Raw genomic sequence first — 17507 nt, forward strand, 5'->3', positions numbered from 1 at the left:
CTTTGAATTTTTCACCAAGTATGCGTTAAATCTATGTTCAACTTGAAAAAATCAATAACTACCTAAATGTTTTCAAAAACTGCGCTTTGTCCTCCAAGCCCCTTAAATATTGAATACATATGCGTGATGGTGAGTATCGCCGTCACATTTCGTGAAAGTTAACGAAATTGCCTGCCAATTCCTAGTTTTTTTATAGTGAAAACTGGTGGAAGGGTAAGCCATGGCAATATAAGATTTTCAAAAATGAAATACAAGGGCATGATTGGAAAAACCGCTTGGTAAAACCCATTTTTCAAGTACGTAAATAAACACGACTATTAATTACATTAGAATCTCACGTAAATTGAGAAATCTGCTATCTAAACGACAGGTAGATCTTACCTTGATGTACCGGTTCAAAACTTCAGGCTCGAAATCGCACCACGCGGTTATAGAACTTTGTTGATAGAGCACGATCAACAGCTTGCGTTGTCATGGAGATAACGGATAGGTTTTGCATCATTGACCCTCCATACCAGGGATCAATTCTGCCGTGCTTCGGAAAAACGCCGTATGAGCCTTCAAGCGTTGCCAAATTTCCTTCGACATATTACTAATTTACAGGACAATCTGTGAATATTCTTCTTCCGATTTCTCCGATAATTTAGTTTGTAATTTGATCTGAAGTGTCTGAAAATTTTAAGGAAAAATATTCATAAATTTTTTTTAAAATCAAACATTTTATCGGTGACAACTCTCGAAGTGCATACGGCGTTTTTCCTTAGAATGACAGAATTCCTAGTTGGACTCAACTCAACGGATGGCAAAAATAATCATGATTGACGTCATCTCAAACATCGCTGACCGATAGGTACGCATCATTGCGTCAACAGAAGATGTCAATAATAATGAAACCAAGTCCAGCACCCGGCTATTAGCCCCAAACCTCGATAAGTTGACCTTTTGAAAATCGATTTTAGAACCATTAGAGTTCAACATAGGCGGATCCAGAGGGGTGGAGGCCCCTCTTGTTTCCTCAAAAAGAAAGGAAGGACAGGAGGAAAAAAGGAGTGAGGCTTATGTTGGGTAATTATTCATGATGAAATCGACTCCAACTGCATGTTAGATACTTGAAAATTTCAAAAATTGTCTAGGAGGGGGGGGGGGGGGTCCCCGGGGCGCCCTTTCCGTTCGAAGTGTTTCGATCCGCCCATGGAGTTGAACAATTTTCTATATGCCTCCGAACAGCCGTCTGAGCGCAGCTGATGGTCGTGCTTAGGAAACCACAGCGCCTGCAGTTATTGGTGTATGCAACACGGACATCCGGAGAACACGAATAGTTGCATCCACACCTAGCCGTTGAAAATCCCAAAGCGCCTTCATTTTTTCCGCTTGTCAAAACAAAATGTGTCACTCACTGCATTCATACGCTGTCGCTGCACGAGGATAAGGCCGTTTGAATATTTAATCCAATTGACAGGAAGAAAAAAGGAAAACGCACAGAGAAAAATGATGAATATAAATGGAGACTATAATTTGGCATTATTTAATGGGAATCACTCGCCTAGTTTTATTGCCAATTACACCCTTTACATTCTTTTAAGTCTTCACATTAAATTGACTAGGAAATATTAAAAAACTGCACTTATCCTATTAATTATTTACTATCTTCTGTATAGGGCAGCGTTGCCGAATAGTGTAATTAGCGGGGCCGTTATCGGCAAAAGCTAGCGGAATCAAGACCTGTCGTGATTATCGCTGTTTTCAGAATGAAAAAGTTTCTTGGATTTAAAATTCCCAGACAATTCAGATACCTATTTCAAACTAAAAATCCCCGACACTACTTAAGCTTTTCAGTCTTTTCGTGGCATGATCTCTGATAAACATTCATAACACAATTAACATTTTTGACCGTCAAGTATGTTGAATTTAGACAAATGGGATGTTTTGACTGGAGAAAAAAATTTCCTAACTTTTCCTGACTTGTCAGGGCTGAGAAAAATTCCTTTGAAATAAAGGAATCTGAATTGTCTGCAGATATAAGATGTCGATGAGATAATTTGATACAAAGTGGACATCACATGGGTAATGACGAGGTCACATTAATTCATATTCGAGGTTACATTTGACATTCTTGGCTTTGAGCTGTATACCCATTTACTTGAAAAAAAGAAAAGGAAAGAAAAAAAAAAAAAAAACATCCGTGCTCTTTTTTGCCGCCAGGTATCAATTCTGAATGTGGTGGGCTATAGTTAGCAAAAGGCAATGGAATTTATTGAGAAACTTGAGGCTTTGATAAAAGTTAGTTGATACAATTTCTCATGCAAGTTAAGGTTAGTCCATGTGTACATGGCCTCCAACTATGAATTAAATTTTCCTCTTTGACGATCTAAAGAAAGAAATCGCACGGTTCCTTTCTAAGATTCGATTGGGCTCCATTTTTTATAAACAGAAAGAAAAACCTCACAATAATTACAAATTAAATGATGGTTTATGGATCAAATCCAAATTTTCATAAGATCATAACACTGTGGTTCAGTAAAATTGAGGTGTTAAGCTCCGTATTTTTCTTTTTCTGGCCCTCCTCAATGAACAGACTCCTTCTCTGCTCTTTTGCTCTGAAGTATGATTCATAAGTCTTGCATCACCAATACCAGGCATCACCCTTATAACTTTTGAACAAATTGAGATAGAGACTTGATATTTTGTAAGTGCCTCAGAAACTCCCAACATTTTAAAGGGATCACCCTAAAGAGGTGCAAGAACCTGTTTGGTGGTGCAGAACTTTTGGATCATCCTGAATGCTCCTAAAACAAAGGCAAAATTTAGACAAGAAAAACCCAATTTTTATAATAAAATCATGGTATATTTTTCTTTCAGATTGGGTACACAATATGTAACTCCAAAAATGGTATCAATTCTGCGGCTCCAACCTACAAAATTCCTCCAAGACATTAAGGTACAATGTGCACCAGCATAAATGTATAAAAAAATATAAATGATCAACAGAAAGGCTGAATTCCGCAGAAAGAATAATATTCAGGAATTCCAGTAGCAAAATACACAAAATCCTCACTTTTTAAAAACAAAAATTAAAACTGCCATGATCACTAAGCCTCCTCCACGAGACCAACTCTTAAACATTCATACATGTATCGTCTGAATTTTGGAATGTCCACTGAAGTGAATGTCGTTCTATTTTTCAAAATCTGGTCGGCATACCATGCAACATAAACGCCGCAGTTAAGATTATCAGTTTGTTTAGTATGTTTTGGCGACTTCATCTGCCACTCTTTCAATGGAATACCTGAGGCCTTTGATATAGTCTTGGCCCAAAAGCCGATAAATTTATGATATTCCGGCTCAACAATAGTGCTCTGCGGGTCAAAGAAATGGATCAATTTCACAGCAGGATAAACAACGACCAGTAGCCAATGGCTCTCATCAGGGTTGCATGGAATGAGGATTCTATCAAAATGTGCTACAGATTCTATTGGTACGGGCTCTCCATTTGAGCGCAACACAAGCTGACTTACGCAGGGGTCGATGACTTTCACAGATATGTGAGGCTGAGCAATTTTCGTAAGAAAAGAATAGATAACACAGTCGTATAACCATCCTTTCTTAAAACCAGGCACTTCTATTTGGATCCGCTCCAAGTCCTCATCCGGAATATCAGGATCTAATGATTTTAGATGGTACAACTTAACATTGTATGGACCTAATTTGAACAGTGTTTTAAACAAAGAATCCGAGAGTTTCAAAGACCCTGAAAAATTTTTTACAGTATCAAGTTGGGTGTAACATTTTAAAGGTATCCTAATTTGCTTGACCTTGGCAGGCTGAGGTTTAGCAACATTATCCAACTTGATAGTTTTCTTCGGTACTGGGCTGGATTGTGGCGGATCTGCTTTTTGGCTTCTTTTATTTCCGGTGAGGTCCGTGTAAGCATGATCAATGTGATGGTAACTTGGGATTGAGGGTGGAGGACAGGAGTTGTCTTGAACGGTTTTGGCGTTGGGCTCTTTGACAGTTACAGGAGTAGGCTCTTTAACGATTACAACAGTAGGCTCTTTGAGGATTACAGGAGTAGGCATTTTTACCACTTTTGGCATTTCTGGGCGGTGAATCAGCCTATCACATTCTGATGCAAGAGAGCTCAAGGTTATGTTTATATGATGTGACAATGGGGCAGACTTGGGATTTGCTAAACGAGTTTCCAGTTCTCTGACGGCTTTCTTCGCTACCGCTAAGAGCCTTTGTTCTTCGGTCATTTCCGGAGGTGGGACAGCTGCTTTTTTAAGCACTGTGCTGAAATCCAATTCGCAGTCTGATTCGTCTGATTCATTGAGTTTGTCAGATTTTGGCTGGTTTGGGTTTTGCTTATTCAAAGAATGAACTTTGTGTATGTGCTTACAGAGTGAATTTTGGTCGGGACAATTGCAAGAATACATATGACAGCAGAGAGGATGACACGAGGACTTGTGGCACTGAATGTAACAGGCTGTTGGTACACTACATTTATCAAGTAACACTGATACAGTGTAATAAGAGTCTTCTTTATCGTCTGACTTCACTTTAAATTTTGATTTTGATACCGTGACGGCAGTAACACTTTCATCTGGTATGAGTAATCCTTCTGCGTGTCGACTAAGCGATTCGATTCCTTCAATGTGCGGCACTTCATTTGTGGATCTCTTATATATTACTGCTAGATGGAAAAACCTGTCCGTTTTCAGAATTACATTGATGAAATCATCCATTCGCCTGTTAGCTTTTTGGAGTCTATATGCAAATTTTATTTTTCTGCGGAAGACTTTGCAAAATTCCGAGCTATCTGCAGCTGCATAGGGAAGGTTCCGAAAGCACATGGCCCATGACTCAGCTTTCTTTGCATAGCGGGAAGAGAAGTGCTTGCAGAAATTTGGGCTGATTTCTTCATACTTACTTAGAAAACTGGATAACATCGTTTTGAAAGTTTCTATATCGTTTTCTTCCAATGCAGCCATGAGACTGGAGTGCATTTCTGCTACAAGCTCAGAATTTTCGACTTTTTCGTTCAATTGCTTCAAGAAGGATGCATTCACATCCATCTTGCACAGTAAATGAATTGGTTTTCGATCGAAGACTTGTAAGAAAGCATCATACAAAATATGGTTATCCTCGGTCATGAAAGCATTTAGTTCGAAGTAAGGATTATTGGCCTTAAAAATGCTGAAAAGAGAAGTGAGTGTGTTGGAATCAAGTCGATTTGTGATAAAATGTGCGATAGGATATCCTTCACTAAACTCATCCTGGATGAAAAAACTCATGAGCGAAAAATTGTACATTTTTGGAAAATGTTCAATGTTGATGCAAAGAACTTTCCTACAACTGTTGATCAATTCAACTCTTTGCCTTTCCTGTTGAATTCCTAATACAAACAAATATGGAGCCGACAGCTGTTCTTTAGGAACTTCTCCTAATTCCACTGGTTTACCCTGCGGTTTAAACACTAAAATAGAATCTGGCTTATCTGCGACTAATTCATTCACCAAAAGCTGAACTGATAAAGCATCTTTTTTATTTATCTTCATTTTTGCTGATAGATCATATTTCAGCCTGTAGATTTGACGAGCTGTTATATAATGTTCCTTCAGAGGGACGGGGATGTCAGAGTTCATAGTATTAGAGGACAATTCTGCTTTAATTTTACTCACAGGGACTTTATTTTCAATCATCTTACTGATCAAGTCTTTTGTCTCGTCGTTCCATTTGCAATACCTCAGATTTTCAGGGTTCAGTTCGTGGTTATGGTACGAATAGTAAGTGACTTCCACACCATCTGGCCCTTCTAGAGTGTCCACTCTTGCTGGGCAGTAAGTGTTCACAAGATTGCCTTTGCTGTGTGCATGTTTATATTTGCGGTCTGGCAAGGTTTTCCTTTCTTGGACGTTGAACATGCAACTGTAATATTGAGATTTTTTTCCAGCTTGTATATAATCTCCTCTCCTCTTTGTTAGCATGGTGAAGGTGCGTCTTTCCTCAAACTTTTTCCATTCCAGAAAATGATCATAGTTGGCGAAGTTTTTCCTTTGAATTTGCAAATCCACACCATGCGCATCTGCTAAGTGGCGTATCATGGAAAGCTGAAGATGGAAATTGATCTCACACCCGGGGTGAACACAAGGAATGAAAGAGACTTTGCGATTTTTGCACGTTTTTTTCCGGTGTTTTCTGAGTGATCGTTTACTTACATAAGCAGTATTGCAATCGGGGCAGACAAATAAATCTGGACGTTTGTCTAAAATCTCTGGTTCTGGATTTTCGTGCGCATAATTTGGATTTTCTGCAATCTTTTTTTGGTAGATAATTTGATCGCATCGTTTAGTCTTTAGATGCCTAAAATATGATGTCTTGTGCGAGTAAGTTGCCTTGCACTTATGACATGTTCTTGGATACTTAACTCCAATGCTACGTGGGAAATACTTGTCAATGTCTTTTACAAAAAGTATGGAATCATCTGGATTTGCCTCCAAACTTTTCTGCGTCTGACTGATTCGTAGTTCACAGCGCTTCTTTTCAATATGAGCCGAGTATGAAGCTTGACTGAGGAAAATTGCTTTGCATTTCTCACAGGTTCTTGGGTACGTTATGCCACCACCTTGAACATCAATTCGTATTTTGTATAACCTACTTTCACACCTAATTGAAGACTTGCGGTAAATTTCAGGTTTAAGTGACTTTCTATCATTATGCTCTACTGTGGTAATCAATGAATCAGCCTCAAGAATTTGGGGAAAACCACCAGAATAGTTACAATTCAAACTATCAGACAAGATTGACTCACTGTCTACTGGGCATTTAGTTGTACCAAAGGACAGATTAGATGTTTTCTTTTGAATTTTCGAGTTGGTAATCATGTAATGCTTTTTTCTACTTAAATTCTTGTGAAAAAATGGATGATTAAGATTTAACCTTATGGACTTAAACTTATACAAGTTATTTGAGGTGTTCAATTTATAGGAGTACTTAAAGTTTTTGCTCTGGCCTGTCTTACAACAGAATACGTTGACAGAAGTACCAAAAAACTCCCTGCTAGACTGAGTTTTTGATACATTCTTGTCACATGATACTGAAACATACTTAGAAAATGGATTTCTAAAAGTTCTCCTCACCCTTCTGAGATCACTAGATTGAACTGCATTGCTACACTTAGAGACACTAGAGCATGGAATCCTTAACTCAGGTTGAGATTCAGCTGACAAGAAAGATTCAGAGATATTGTTGGGAGGAAATTTCATGATTTCCTTTTGCGAATGGAAAAATACACTGGTTACAGGTTTCAGAGTGGTCATGACTGGGTTAGTGATAGAAGATGTCGAAATAGCAGTACAATTCAGCCATCGATCTGTTTGATCCATGCTTAAAGATTGCCTATCTTTAAGGCTGACAAGGAGGGCTGTTTCTGGGTTGAAGTTAGAGGGATGGAGCTTGGTGATCACCTACTAAAGTTGAAGAATGGTCGCCATGAATTGTTAGCACTGCATATATTTATTCTGGAGTTTGGTCACAGCCTATGAAACCTAAAACATATGAAAAAAAAAAAAAGGGTTTTAAAATGAAAGAGAGAACAAAAAAATAAGAATTAAGGGCTCTTCATAAGATACGTCATGCTAATCACGGATTTTTCGAGCCCCTCTTCTCCATTGGTAAAACTTTCGTGACCCAGGTTCCTACCTTTCATCCAGGTTTACCACAGAATTTAGAATGTGAATTTTTCTGACATTCCTTTACAAATTTTGGTAAAATTCCCTGAAAATTGAATATATGGCAGATGATTTAAAAGACATAATTTAAAATAGTTTTCAGTCATGATTTGTCGCTCAAAACGTCCAACCCATCATAGAAAGCAAATAAGATTTTTATTCCCCAAACACTTTTGTCATTTTTTCTGACTTTTAAAAGTTCCTCGACATTTCCCAGCTTCCCTTGGGTGTTCCCTGATTGTGGCAACCCTGTCATTAAAAACTACAAACACTTGCAAAAACATCTAGTTTTACTGCCCCAGCAAAGTATTTCTGATTCCACACAAAATTCTCATTTCTAAAGGCAGACATCAACATGGAAAAAAATAATAACAAAAAATTACTTCCATGTTCAATTCAATGTCACAAAATAATGCATTGATTTTCATCGCAAAAAGTTTGAAACCAAATAATAAAATTTTATTTGAATTGTTATAAATGCTTCAAAAGTAAAAGTTTATGGCTCTTATGTCCTCTCTCTTCTTGTAATTTTTCTAGTACCTGAAGACAAACATAGAGATAATTAAGATTAATGTGATATATGTATGACTGATGTGGCATATGCGCAGTTATCTTGGGATGGCACTGAAGAGTATGAGGAAAGTGAGGAGGCAGATCTGTGTTAAAGGAATGGGTTAAAAATCTGTAAAATAACCTAAAATGTGTACAGTACTCTCACTTTTATTCTCTATAATAATTTTTTTTAATATATATATTTAATTATTTCATGCTGATGTAAGCTACCGACTTCATCTACTTCATGTATCATATTTTCATGAAGAAATTTACGTTGTTGTTCCCATTTCATAGAATTCAGCAAAATTGTTCTTTAAAATATCGATGGTCAAAGGGCAATACCACATATCAAATTACCTAAAGAGTTGAAAGAGATCTTTGTCAAAGCTGAGTCGCCAAATTTGTTCATTAAGATATTGAAAGAACACTTTATGTAAAACGCTTCCCACACCTTGTAAGAATTTTTAAATTTGTAATATTCATCTACTTCGTAGCTTTTTCTAATTCGACTTGTATTGAGCTTTTCTGTTCAGGCTAATGAACTAATCTTGAAAAATATAAAGATAAAAATAAAATATCCTTCTTTGTGATGTTGCAGACTTGGTATCATACCTACTTAATTTTCTCTTTAGAAAACTAGTCAATGTAATTTCTTGAAAACTTCCCTGATCTTTCTATTAGCAGAATATTCTATAAAACAAATCAAGCCATAAACTTGGCTTGTTTTCAAAGAGATAAAATAGGAACAGAGATTTTTAAAAAAAAAGAGATGAGAGGTTTCGCACTTTGGGGTCATTCCATATAGAACCAACCAGCCATGCAACCGCCCGACTCGGATTTTCATGATAAATTTGTTTCTTGATCAGACCACCAAATAATGAACTTCTGCAAAATATTAGGTTTCAAATCGAAAAACTCACTGAGATATGAATTTTTGAAGTTTTAAGAATTTTCAAGAAAGAGACGTTTCGAACTTCCGAGAAAGAGAGGGTAATTTTTCCCAAAAAAATTCATTGTATGGGAAGCACACACAATGCTTTGTGCATTGTGTGTGCTTCCCAAACAACAAGAGTCCTTTGGTGAAAAATCTGGGCCCCCAATCAATTGCTTTTTCAATGTAATGGTCGATTAATGAGATTTTCCTAGTGCTTTTTTCAGTTAAGCCAGCCTCTCTTGAGTAAAAATGTTGGGAGAAGGGTTATGGAAACCCAACGTACCATCACTTTTATTCCCCAGACGCATTTCACATGCAGTGAGAACCATTCAGTAAAAATGTGAGCAATTTTTGAGTTGGTACTGTATAATTACGGCCGATAATCGATGTAATTTCAGTGTTTTTCAGTTTTGCTGGCCTTTTTTCGGAACAAACTCAAAGTTAAAGATATTTAATCTCAAAATATCATTGATTTTATTTTTCAAACATATTGTACACACAGTAAGGACCATTCAGGGAAAAATTGAGCGATTTTTGAGGAGACTTTTCAGGTAATGGCCAATTATCGGAATAATTTTGGTGTTATTTTCAGTTTTTTAGGCCTTTTTTGGACAAAAGTGAAAAAAAAAGATACTAAAGCCCAAAACGCCATCAGAATTGTTCTTCAGGCGTCTTTCTATTACTCTTAGGAGCATTACATTGGAGCAAAAATAACTTGCAGCTCAAAAGTTATGGGCATTTGAAGGGGGGACGGTTTTGTTGCTAAAATCAGACAAAATCAAGAAGAACAATCAACCGCAGCACATCAATGAGAGAAGTCGATCATATTATGCATTTTTTTCTCAAATCTACATACATTCATTGACATTGTGTCAAATTTTCACTTCCATCCGATGAAAAATGGGCCCGGGATGAATTTTTTTGGGAAAAATTACCCTCTCTTTCTCGGAAGTTCGAAACGTCTCTTTCTTGAAAATTCTTAAAACTTCAAAAATTCATATCTCAATAAGTTTTTCGATTTGAGACCTAATATTTTGCAGAAGTTCATTATTTGGTGGTCTGATCAAGAAAAAAATTTATAATCAAAATCTGAGTCGGGTGGTTGCATGGCTGGTAGGTTCTATATGAAATGATCCATTGGCCATTGAAACGCTGAGCACTTGCCTTCCAAATGTTGATAAGAGTTGAAAATTTTGTGATATGCCACCTTTAATGAGCTTTTCTAGTAAAATTTTAAAAAAAATTAGACATTCAAGAAGTGAAGGTTTGATTCAAGGATCACCTACCAAATTTTTCTGAGAAAATACTCAAATTGATTCAAAAGTATGGAAACAGTAATTTCTACAATCTAAAGGTGTCGTCTGTCAAAGAATGAAGCTTATGAATAGCTTAATTTTAACTATACCTTGGAGTGTAAAGACTCACGCAAGCAAAACCGGGAGTAACACAAAATGAAACGAAACAAATGGGGAAAAATGTAACAAACTGCAAGCTAGTGAATAAAATTAAGAAAACTGGAAAATTAGAAAACTTGAACTCACAAAAATTAAATTAAAACCGTAAATGCCGGCTGTTGATTTGGAATTCAGCCTTGAGGAAGGGGCAGGGGAGCCCCGAAATGCGTCGGGAGTTTTAATTTAATTTTGGAGAGATCGAGTTTTTTATTTTCCCATTTTCTTGAATTCACTCTAATGCAAGATGGACTAGTCCTTACACAATACACAAGCATTCATTTCTTGTTGATTCAATTTTCTTAACACAGAGTCCGTGCCAACTAAGTTTACACACTTTAGATTGCGATAGAGGATCCGTCATCTTGATCCTTGCATTTACTTCCCATGACAAAATGACCTCTGATTATATTCTGTTGCAGTCTGACACCTAGTGTGTAGACTTATTTGGCGTGGACTCTCACTTTAAGTAGGCCATGAATTAAAACAAGTTTAATTTATACCTACATTACAATTTAATTATCTCATGCTTTGATTTCCTTTGAGCTTGGCTCTATCACGACTGCTCCCTAAAAATTTCAACCAAAAATGATATTAGTGTTTTTGCAGAAAAAAGTAAGCAAAGGCAAACATCATGTTAAATAAAGTTAATCTTAGAGACGTTTTGCACCAAACTCTCATTTGACTCAAAATAATTTGAATTAGAGGTGCTCTTCAGTGAAGAAATATTGAGCCTTGACCCATTCTTTATTTGTTCAATCGCACTTCCAACGAATTCTTGGAGCCAAAAAAATGGCTTCCTAAAAATTAAAGTATTTTTTAATTATCACAAGAAAAAGTGAATTAGATTTGTCTTAAGGACCATTTTTTTTTGTTTTGGGCAATTTAAATGATTACTTACATTGGACATAGAATGACAGAAAATCTCTAACTTTGAGAGTGAAGTTGGCTCTATGCATTTATGGTTACTCAACTTTTAAGCAGCCAAAAACAGGGCTTTCTAGGTATCTAAATTTTTTTTTTTGCTATCATCACAAAGGAACCACATGAAAATTGTGCTAAGACACAAATCTGCGACATTTGACAGACCATGCCGAATCATAAGAGAAGACACTTTGTGGCAATGTAATACAAAACTACATATATAGCTCCATGAGACCTCCACTAAATTCCATATTTTATTTATTTCAAAATTTGGTTTTCCCTGAAAACTACAAATTAACAAGCATAAGTAAATTTAGGCAATGCGACTTAAACATTTTGCAAAAGCAGAGAGTTCCAATCATCCCATTGATGGACTCCTTAAATTATCATAGGTAAAAAAGTTGTCAGGGACTGTTTTAATATGCGTCTTTACACATCGATGGTGTAACTTCTAAACCATGTATCTTGCTTTGCACTGACTTCCTTTCATACATATTTCTTCAAATGGAGAATTACTCAACAAAAATTTGCCAACAACATACATGCAGGGTGGCTTGCAAAATTTCATTTTATCATTCCCTGACTTCTTCTAACGAAATTTTCCGACTTTTAACGAAAACGTAAGGGCATTTGATTGATAAGGTCAAAATGTTGGCACAACAACGTGATTAGCTGGCCCGTCATGGACCCAATTTTGAGGTGGAACTTGGCTCCACAACAATTTCCCTGACCGTTGACGAAATTCCCTGATTTTTCCCTGTTGAGTTGCATTCCCTGACTCTTCTTGGTCACCTCGGTTTTTCTCATCACTAGTCAACCTGTACATGGTTTGAGATTTTGACAGTTGATATACTTTGACAAGATACCATTACTTCTGGAGTATTTAGTTTTTTCAAATATATTGATGAAAAAAGATGAAAAGAGGATCTTTGTACCTAAAAAGAAATTAGTTGCTTTGACATACGTAAAGTACCTAGAAAAGATCACATACCTGGTCATAGCTTGGTAGTATTAAGACAAAATGAGGCAAAAAAGAAGAGGTGGAATCATACTTCTTCTGACAAATACATCCGCACTCTTTCTTTGAAGCTCAAGGATAAGTTTGATCTTGTACTATGCAGACACGTGAGGACTTGGCAAAGTATTGCTGCCCACCTACGAGCAAAAACAGATGAAAAGTGTAAATTACAATTTCTTGCCCAGAATATGAACTGAGTACATTGGAGAAAATTTATTTTAACCCATTCCCTTATTGATTAATTTTGCATGCCTGCGCACAGATTTACTATTTAATTTCACTGTAAAAAGCTGTATTGGTTTCATCTTAGTTTTCTGCTTTCCCTGATAATCAGGAGCAAGTTTTTGGCCTAATTCTAATTAGTTATATTTAGTATGATAATTATATAAATAAATTTGCCAGGAAGTTGCACTTTTTCTGCAGTAAGTCTGCTTATGTCAGGTGAATTTCTTGAGAAAAAAAAAAGAGCAAAATTTAGGAGAAAAATCTTATTTATTGGAAAAAAAATACTTGCAATAAGTCAGAAAACCCAAAAAATACCAATATAAGTGACAAATAATAGTTGCATTACAACTAAACCGCTCAAATACGGAATGAAAATAAAATAAAGTCAAGAAAATTGCGTGCAAAATTAGGTTCAGTTTCGAGGTTATTCCTCGCTTCCGGATTTTGAAACTAACAAAATTCCCTATAATCGAGGAAATTACCGTGCAAAACCAATACATGTTGGTCACACGACTTCTAGTGACAACATCTGTCGATTTACCCGGCGCTATCTCTCGTTAAAACATCAAAACACGGCAATACGAGTAGCCAAGTTGCATGACAAGCGGGACTTGTTATTTCCCGCTTGGACCAGTGCAGCTATGACGAGTCTCACTTGTCATTTTAAAGGAATGGGTTAGGTCAACTACTTTCTATGATGCAATTCGTTTCTCTTGCGAATTTTCCATGAGAAAACGTGATGTGCAGTGCTTTAGTTCATACCTCATCTAGTTTCCCACTCAGAAGAGGTTGCCATTAGCAGATGGGCTTAAGTATAGATAAGCTGCACAGCCAAGTGGCCAGTAGAAGGAGAGAAGCGTACAGGTGATAATGAGATCATTTGGATTTAATAGGATACCTCAATATACTTGAGCCAATGTGATTCACATGTTCAGGACCGCGCAACTAGGTACTTCGCTTACAGGTATCATGACTATGATGACATGTATGCAGGAAACATCCACTGGGAGGCATCAAGGGATGGGAATAATTCCAACTTTCAACTTTAGCAAGAAAACCGTGCATTATCAATTTACAAAGATTCTCATTAGTAAAAAGAGGTCCATGGTGTACAAATATGCGGCATACTTACTTCTAATTGAAATGGAAAAGGGAGAGCTGAAGTCACTTTGAGCCCCCGGTGTACATAGGGCCGGCTGAAACTCAAGACTTCCCTGCAGTGCTATTCCGCAGTACAATAGCAGCGCCTAATGATCTGTGTACACAGGGTTTTCAGTTCATTTATCATGGCATGGCTGAATCTCCCCAATTCTGGTAGGTCTGTACGTGCCCTATGAACAAATCCAAGAATAATAGAAAACGCTAATTCACGGAGATCTATTGAACTGCATGACGCAATGAGGAAAAAAATTTCTATCTAATCCATAAGATTAGCTATCTGCAAGAGAAAACTGATGAAACATACAGTGTTCCGAAAGAAAACCAGAGGGAGTTATGTGTGTTGCGGTCCAACTAGTAGTTCCACAACCGCCTGAGTTTAAGCGGAGTTGCTTGGTGGCATTAGGCCAAATGGATGATGTGATCATGTTGTACAGTTCGAAAACAATTACATCTCTTCTCACACAAAGTATGAGAGCGTTACTTCCAGATCGAAGCGAATGAATCCTTTTAGTTGTGCGTTTCAGCTTTCGATCGGCAAAAGGTTAGATTCTGGATGATAAGAACTGGGGACGACAAAAATTTTGGTAGTGCTGCAATGATATATATTGTGAAAATTAGGTACTTACAGTAGACAAATTTTGAATAAAATACTTAATAGTGCGCAATCAAAATTAAATTTAATAGGACTTTAATTTCGTTCTTTTCAGATAACACCAACAACACCAACCGTTGACGCACCAACAACATAATTTTGTTGTATGTTGTGGCGTGGTTAGCCGTGCTGCTCTCTATTGAGCGAATATAAAACAAACATGAGAGGCGCAATTCGAAAGCGCGGGGTTTTTAAATATTGGCGGGACTTTTTAACGGTGCGGCATGTCCACTACATGTCCGTCTACAAGGTGCTTGCTGTGCCAAGAGGTTAATCTTCCCACTTTAATAACGCAGTAGAGCTTTAGCTTCCTTTGGAGACTCAAATTGTCATTACAGCTGAAACTAAACTTTAAAATATCGATTTTCAGTTTTTAATACCGCATTAAAAATTGAAGATTTGACTAGAAACTAAAAATTCAAATTTTCAGGGAGCTCTTGGGGGAGGGGTAACAGAGCCGACTGACAACGACCTTTTTTTCAAATGGAAATACCCTTTTTGTGATCCCTCGTTTGAAAGAACATTAAAAAGATACATTTTCGCGCAAACTTGATGTCATAATCTCAAACAGTTTCAAAATGGCCAACAATCGGCACCTTAGTTTTTGCCGCTGGATTTGCCTGAGACTCGGTATCAAGAGGTATAGATAGGATTTGCCGTTAGATTTTTTTTTTTTGGGGGGGGGGGGGGGGGTGGCTATTCTGATTGACGGTATATTGGTAAAGATCGGCCATCGAAACTTCAGGGCTTTTCCCCCCCGATCAGTGAATTTTTGTTTTATCCCAGGTTTGGTTGAGAGCATTTAACTTAATTTGATTTTCCACCTTTATTTGTGGTAAGTCATCACAAACAAAGAGAGGCAAGCGTTTCTGTCATGTATTCTTAGTTTACCTTTACATTAATTTATGTAAGGATAATGCATATTTTTGAGATTTTCACATTAAAAAGTGAACTACAGCGAAGATAAGTCCTTCGTAAGTCCCATTTGCAGCCCAAAATGGGAGCCCCATCACCTGACGTAGCTTCAGGAGCTGGGTAAGCCCGTATCAGACGATCAAAGTAGAGGCTTCAAAGAGACTCGTCAATTGCCCCGCCTTAAACCGCTGGCCAATGAGAGGGCCAGGAAAGGCATCGAAGAGCCTCATTGAAGCCTCTGCTTTGATCGTCTGATACGGGCTATACGAGGGAAGGAAATGTTTTTGTTGTTTATTTACTTCCCTTCCCCTCCCGCCCAGCCCTAGGAGTTGCCTCACTATGATAACTATTTTGGATTCGAACAAAAAATTGGCATAGCGTGTGGTTACTCGTCTGTGTCAAAATAAATTTTTCCCGTTGTATACATATTTTAAAGAGGGTTTCCCCTCTTCTCTTTTTCCCGTTGTATATTTATTTTAAAGAGGGTTTCCCCTCTATGCTATAAAGTTTACTTTATTTTTGGTTTAGATTACATTATATTATGAAGTTACATTTTAGACTTTACAATGATTTATCGTAATTTTAGAGTATTTTCAGACATACGAATCAGCCCCTCATTTACATTTAGCGAAAGTTTGCGAGAGCTCAGACTCAGATCGAATACCTTCTGACAACAATGCATTTTATTATTTGAACGCTAATAGTCATTATCGCTCAGAAAGATCACAATAACAGGCTGTATAGGCCATCAGTCTTGCCACATTGTTCCTAAAACAAGTTAGTATACGACCTTATATTATGACGCGATAAAAAAGAACCTGTTGGCCTTACCAGTTTTAGCCCACGTGCGAATTTGAATTTAAAACAAAATCATCACGTGAGTCTGCCCAAAGCTGGTGCGAGCGATCAAAATCCTTGTTTCCCAACTCAGGTTTGATGGATCTTTCTAAAGATTTTCCAGAGCTTGGAGCCCGATTTCAGACAACATAAACGCTGCTATCTTAACGACTGCTTCTGACGAAAATGTTTGCAACACGCCATGATCTTGAAAACTCAAATCTGCGGCTGATCCAAGCCCATTTGATTTGGCGTTTTCCTCATCCAGCGGAAAGTAGGCTACGTAAACAAGGGTTTATAGGTGGTTTCACGATGACTGGAATAGTTTTGTCCCCGTAATAGATAACACATTTTTCGGTCATATTTTTAGTAGTAATGATAATTACTCGAATTTTTTTGCATTAAGCTACACAGGGCTACGTGCTATAACGCTTTTCAAAGATTTATCGCTCTACTTCTCAATTTTAATATATAAATATCCGAAAATGTGCTGACTGTTACGCTGAATTTTTACCGCGTAACAGACACCACATTTTCGGAATTTACATGTTATTGATTGAGAAGAAGAGCAACATTCGAAAGCGTTATAATACGTAACCCTTTGAAGATATTGCGAAAAAATTTGAGTGATAATCATTTCTAGCAAAAATATGACCGAAAAATGTGTCGTCTGTTACGGCGACAAAACTATTCCAGTTATTGTGAAACCACCCTTATATGACGCGACGGAGAGAAACCCAATCCGTAACCGTCCTGAGACGGCGGCATCGGAATTTACCCCTGATTTATTCCAACTAGGGGCTTGGAGTCATCGTGGCCCAAGTTGGCATACAGAAAACTCAAGATTCTGCGATACTTTCTCATTTCATGTATAATATATTCACTGAGCTGCATTTTGCAAAGAGGGACCACAATTTCTGACTTAATTTAAAAACGACGTAAGTACCATTCGCTTCACCTATAGATATGAGTGTTTTTACGGATGAGTCAGAGGTTGTAGTTCCTAATCGCAAAATGTATCCTGTTTCTCTATGGTTCGATTGCATGAGTCCTTACTACTATATGAGTTCCATGCCGCACAAGATGGCAACGTCGCAAGTTGTCGTGA

The 17507-nt window shown here is 37.3% G+C and overlaps 1 protein-coding gene across 1 annotated transcript; it reads right to left on the reverse strand.

Annotated features, from left to right (window-relative positions):
* Window positions 1-2823: 2823 nt before the first annotated feature.
* LOC109039367 (uncharacterized) lies at window positions 2824-14776 on the reverse strand. The gene is made up of 5 exons (XM_019054827.2): window positions 14622-14776; window positions 13967-14165; window positions 12583-12746; window positions 11175-11236; window positions 2824-7544 (listed from the first exon to the last, which is right to left on the reverse strand). Exon 5 carries the CDS (start codon window positions 7380-7382, stop codon window positions 3090-3092), a length of 4293 nt encoding a protein of 1430 aa, XP_018910372.2. The 5' UTR covers window positions 7383-7544; window positions 11175-11236; window positions 12583-12746; window positions 13967-14165; window positions 14622-14776; the 3' UTR covers window positions 2824-3089.
* Between the last annotated feature and the right edge of the window lie 2731 nt (window positions 14777-17507).

The sequence above is a fragment of the Bemisia tabaci genome, chromosome 7 (genome assembly GCF_918797505.1).
Source record: "Bemisia tabaci chromosome 7, PGI_BMITA_v3".
In the NCBI taxonomy this organism is placed as follows: Eukaryota; Metazoa; Arthropoda; class Insecta; order Hemiptera; family Aleyrodidae; genus Bemisia; species Bemisia tabaci.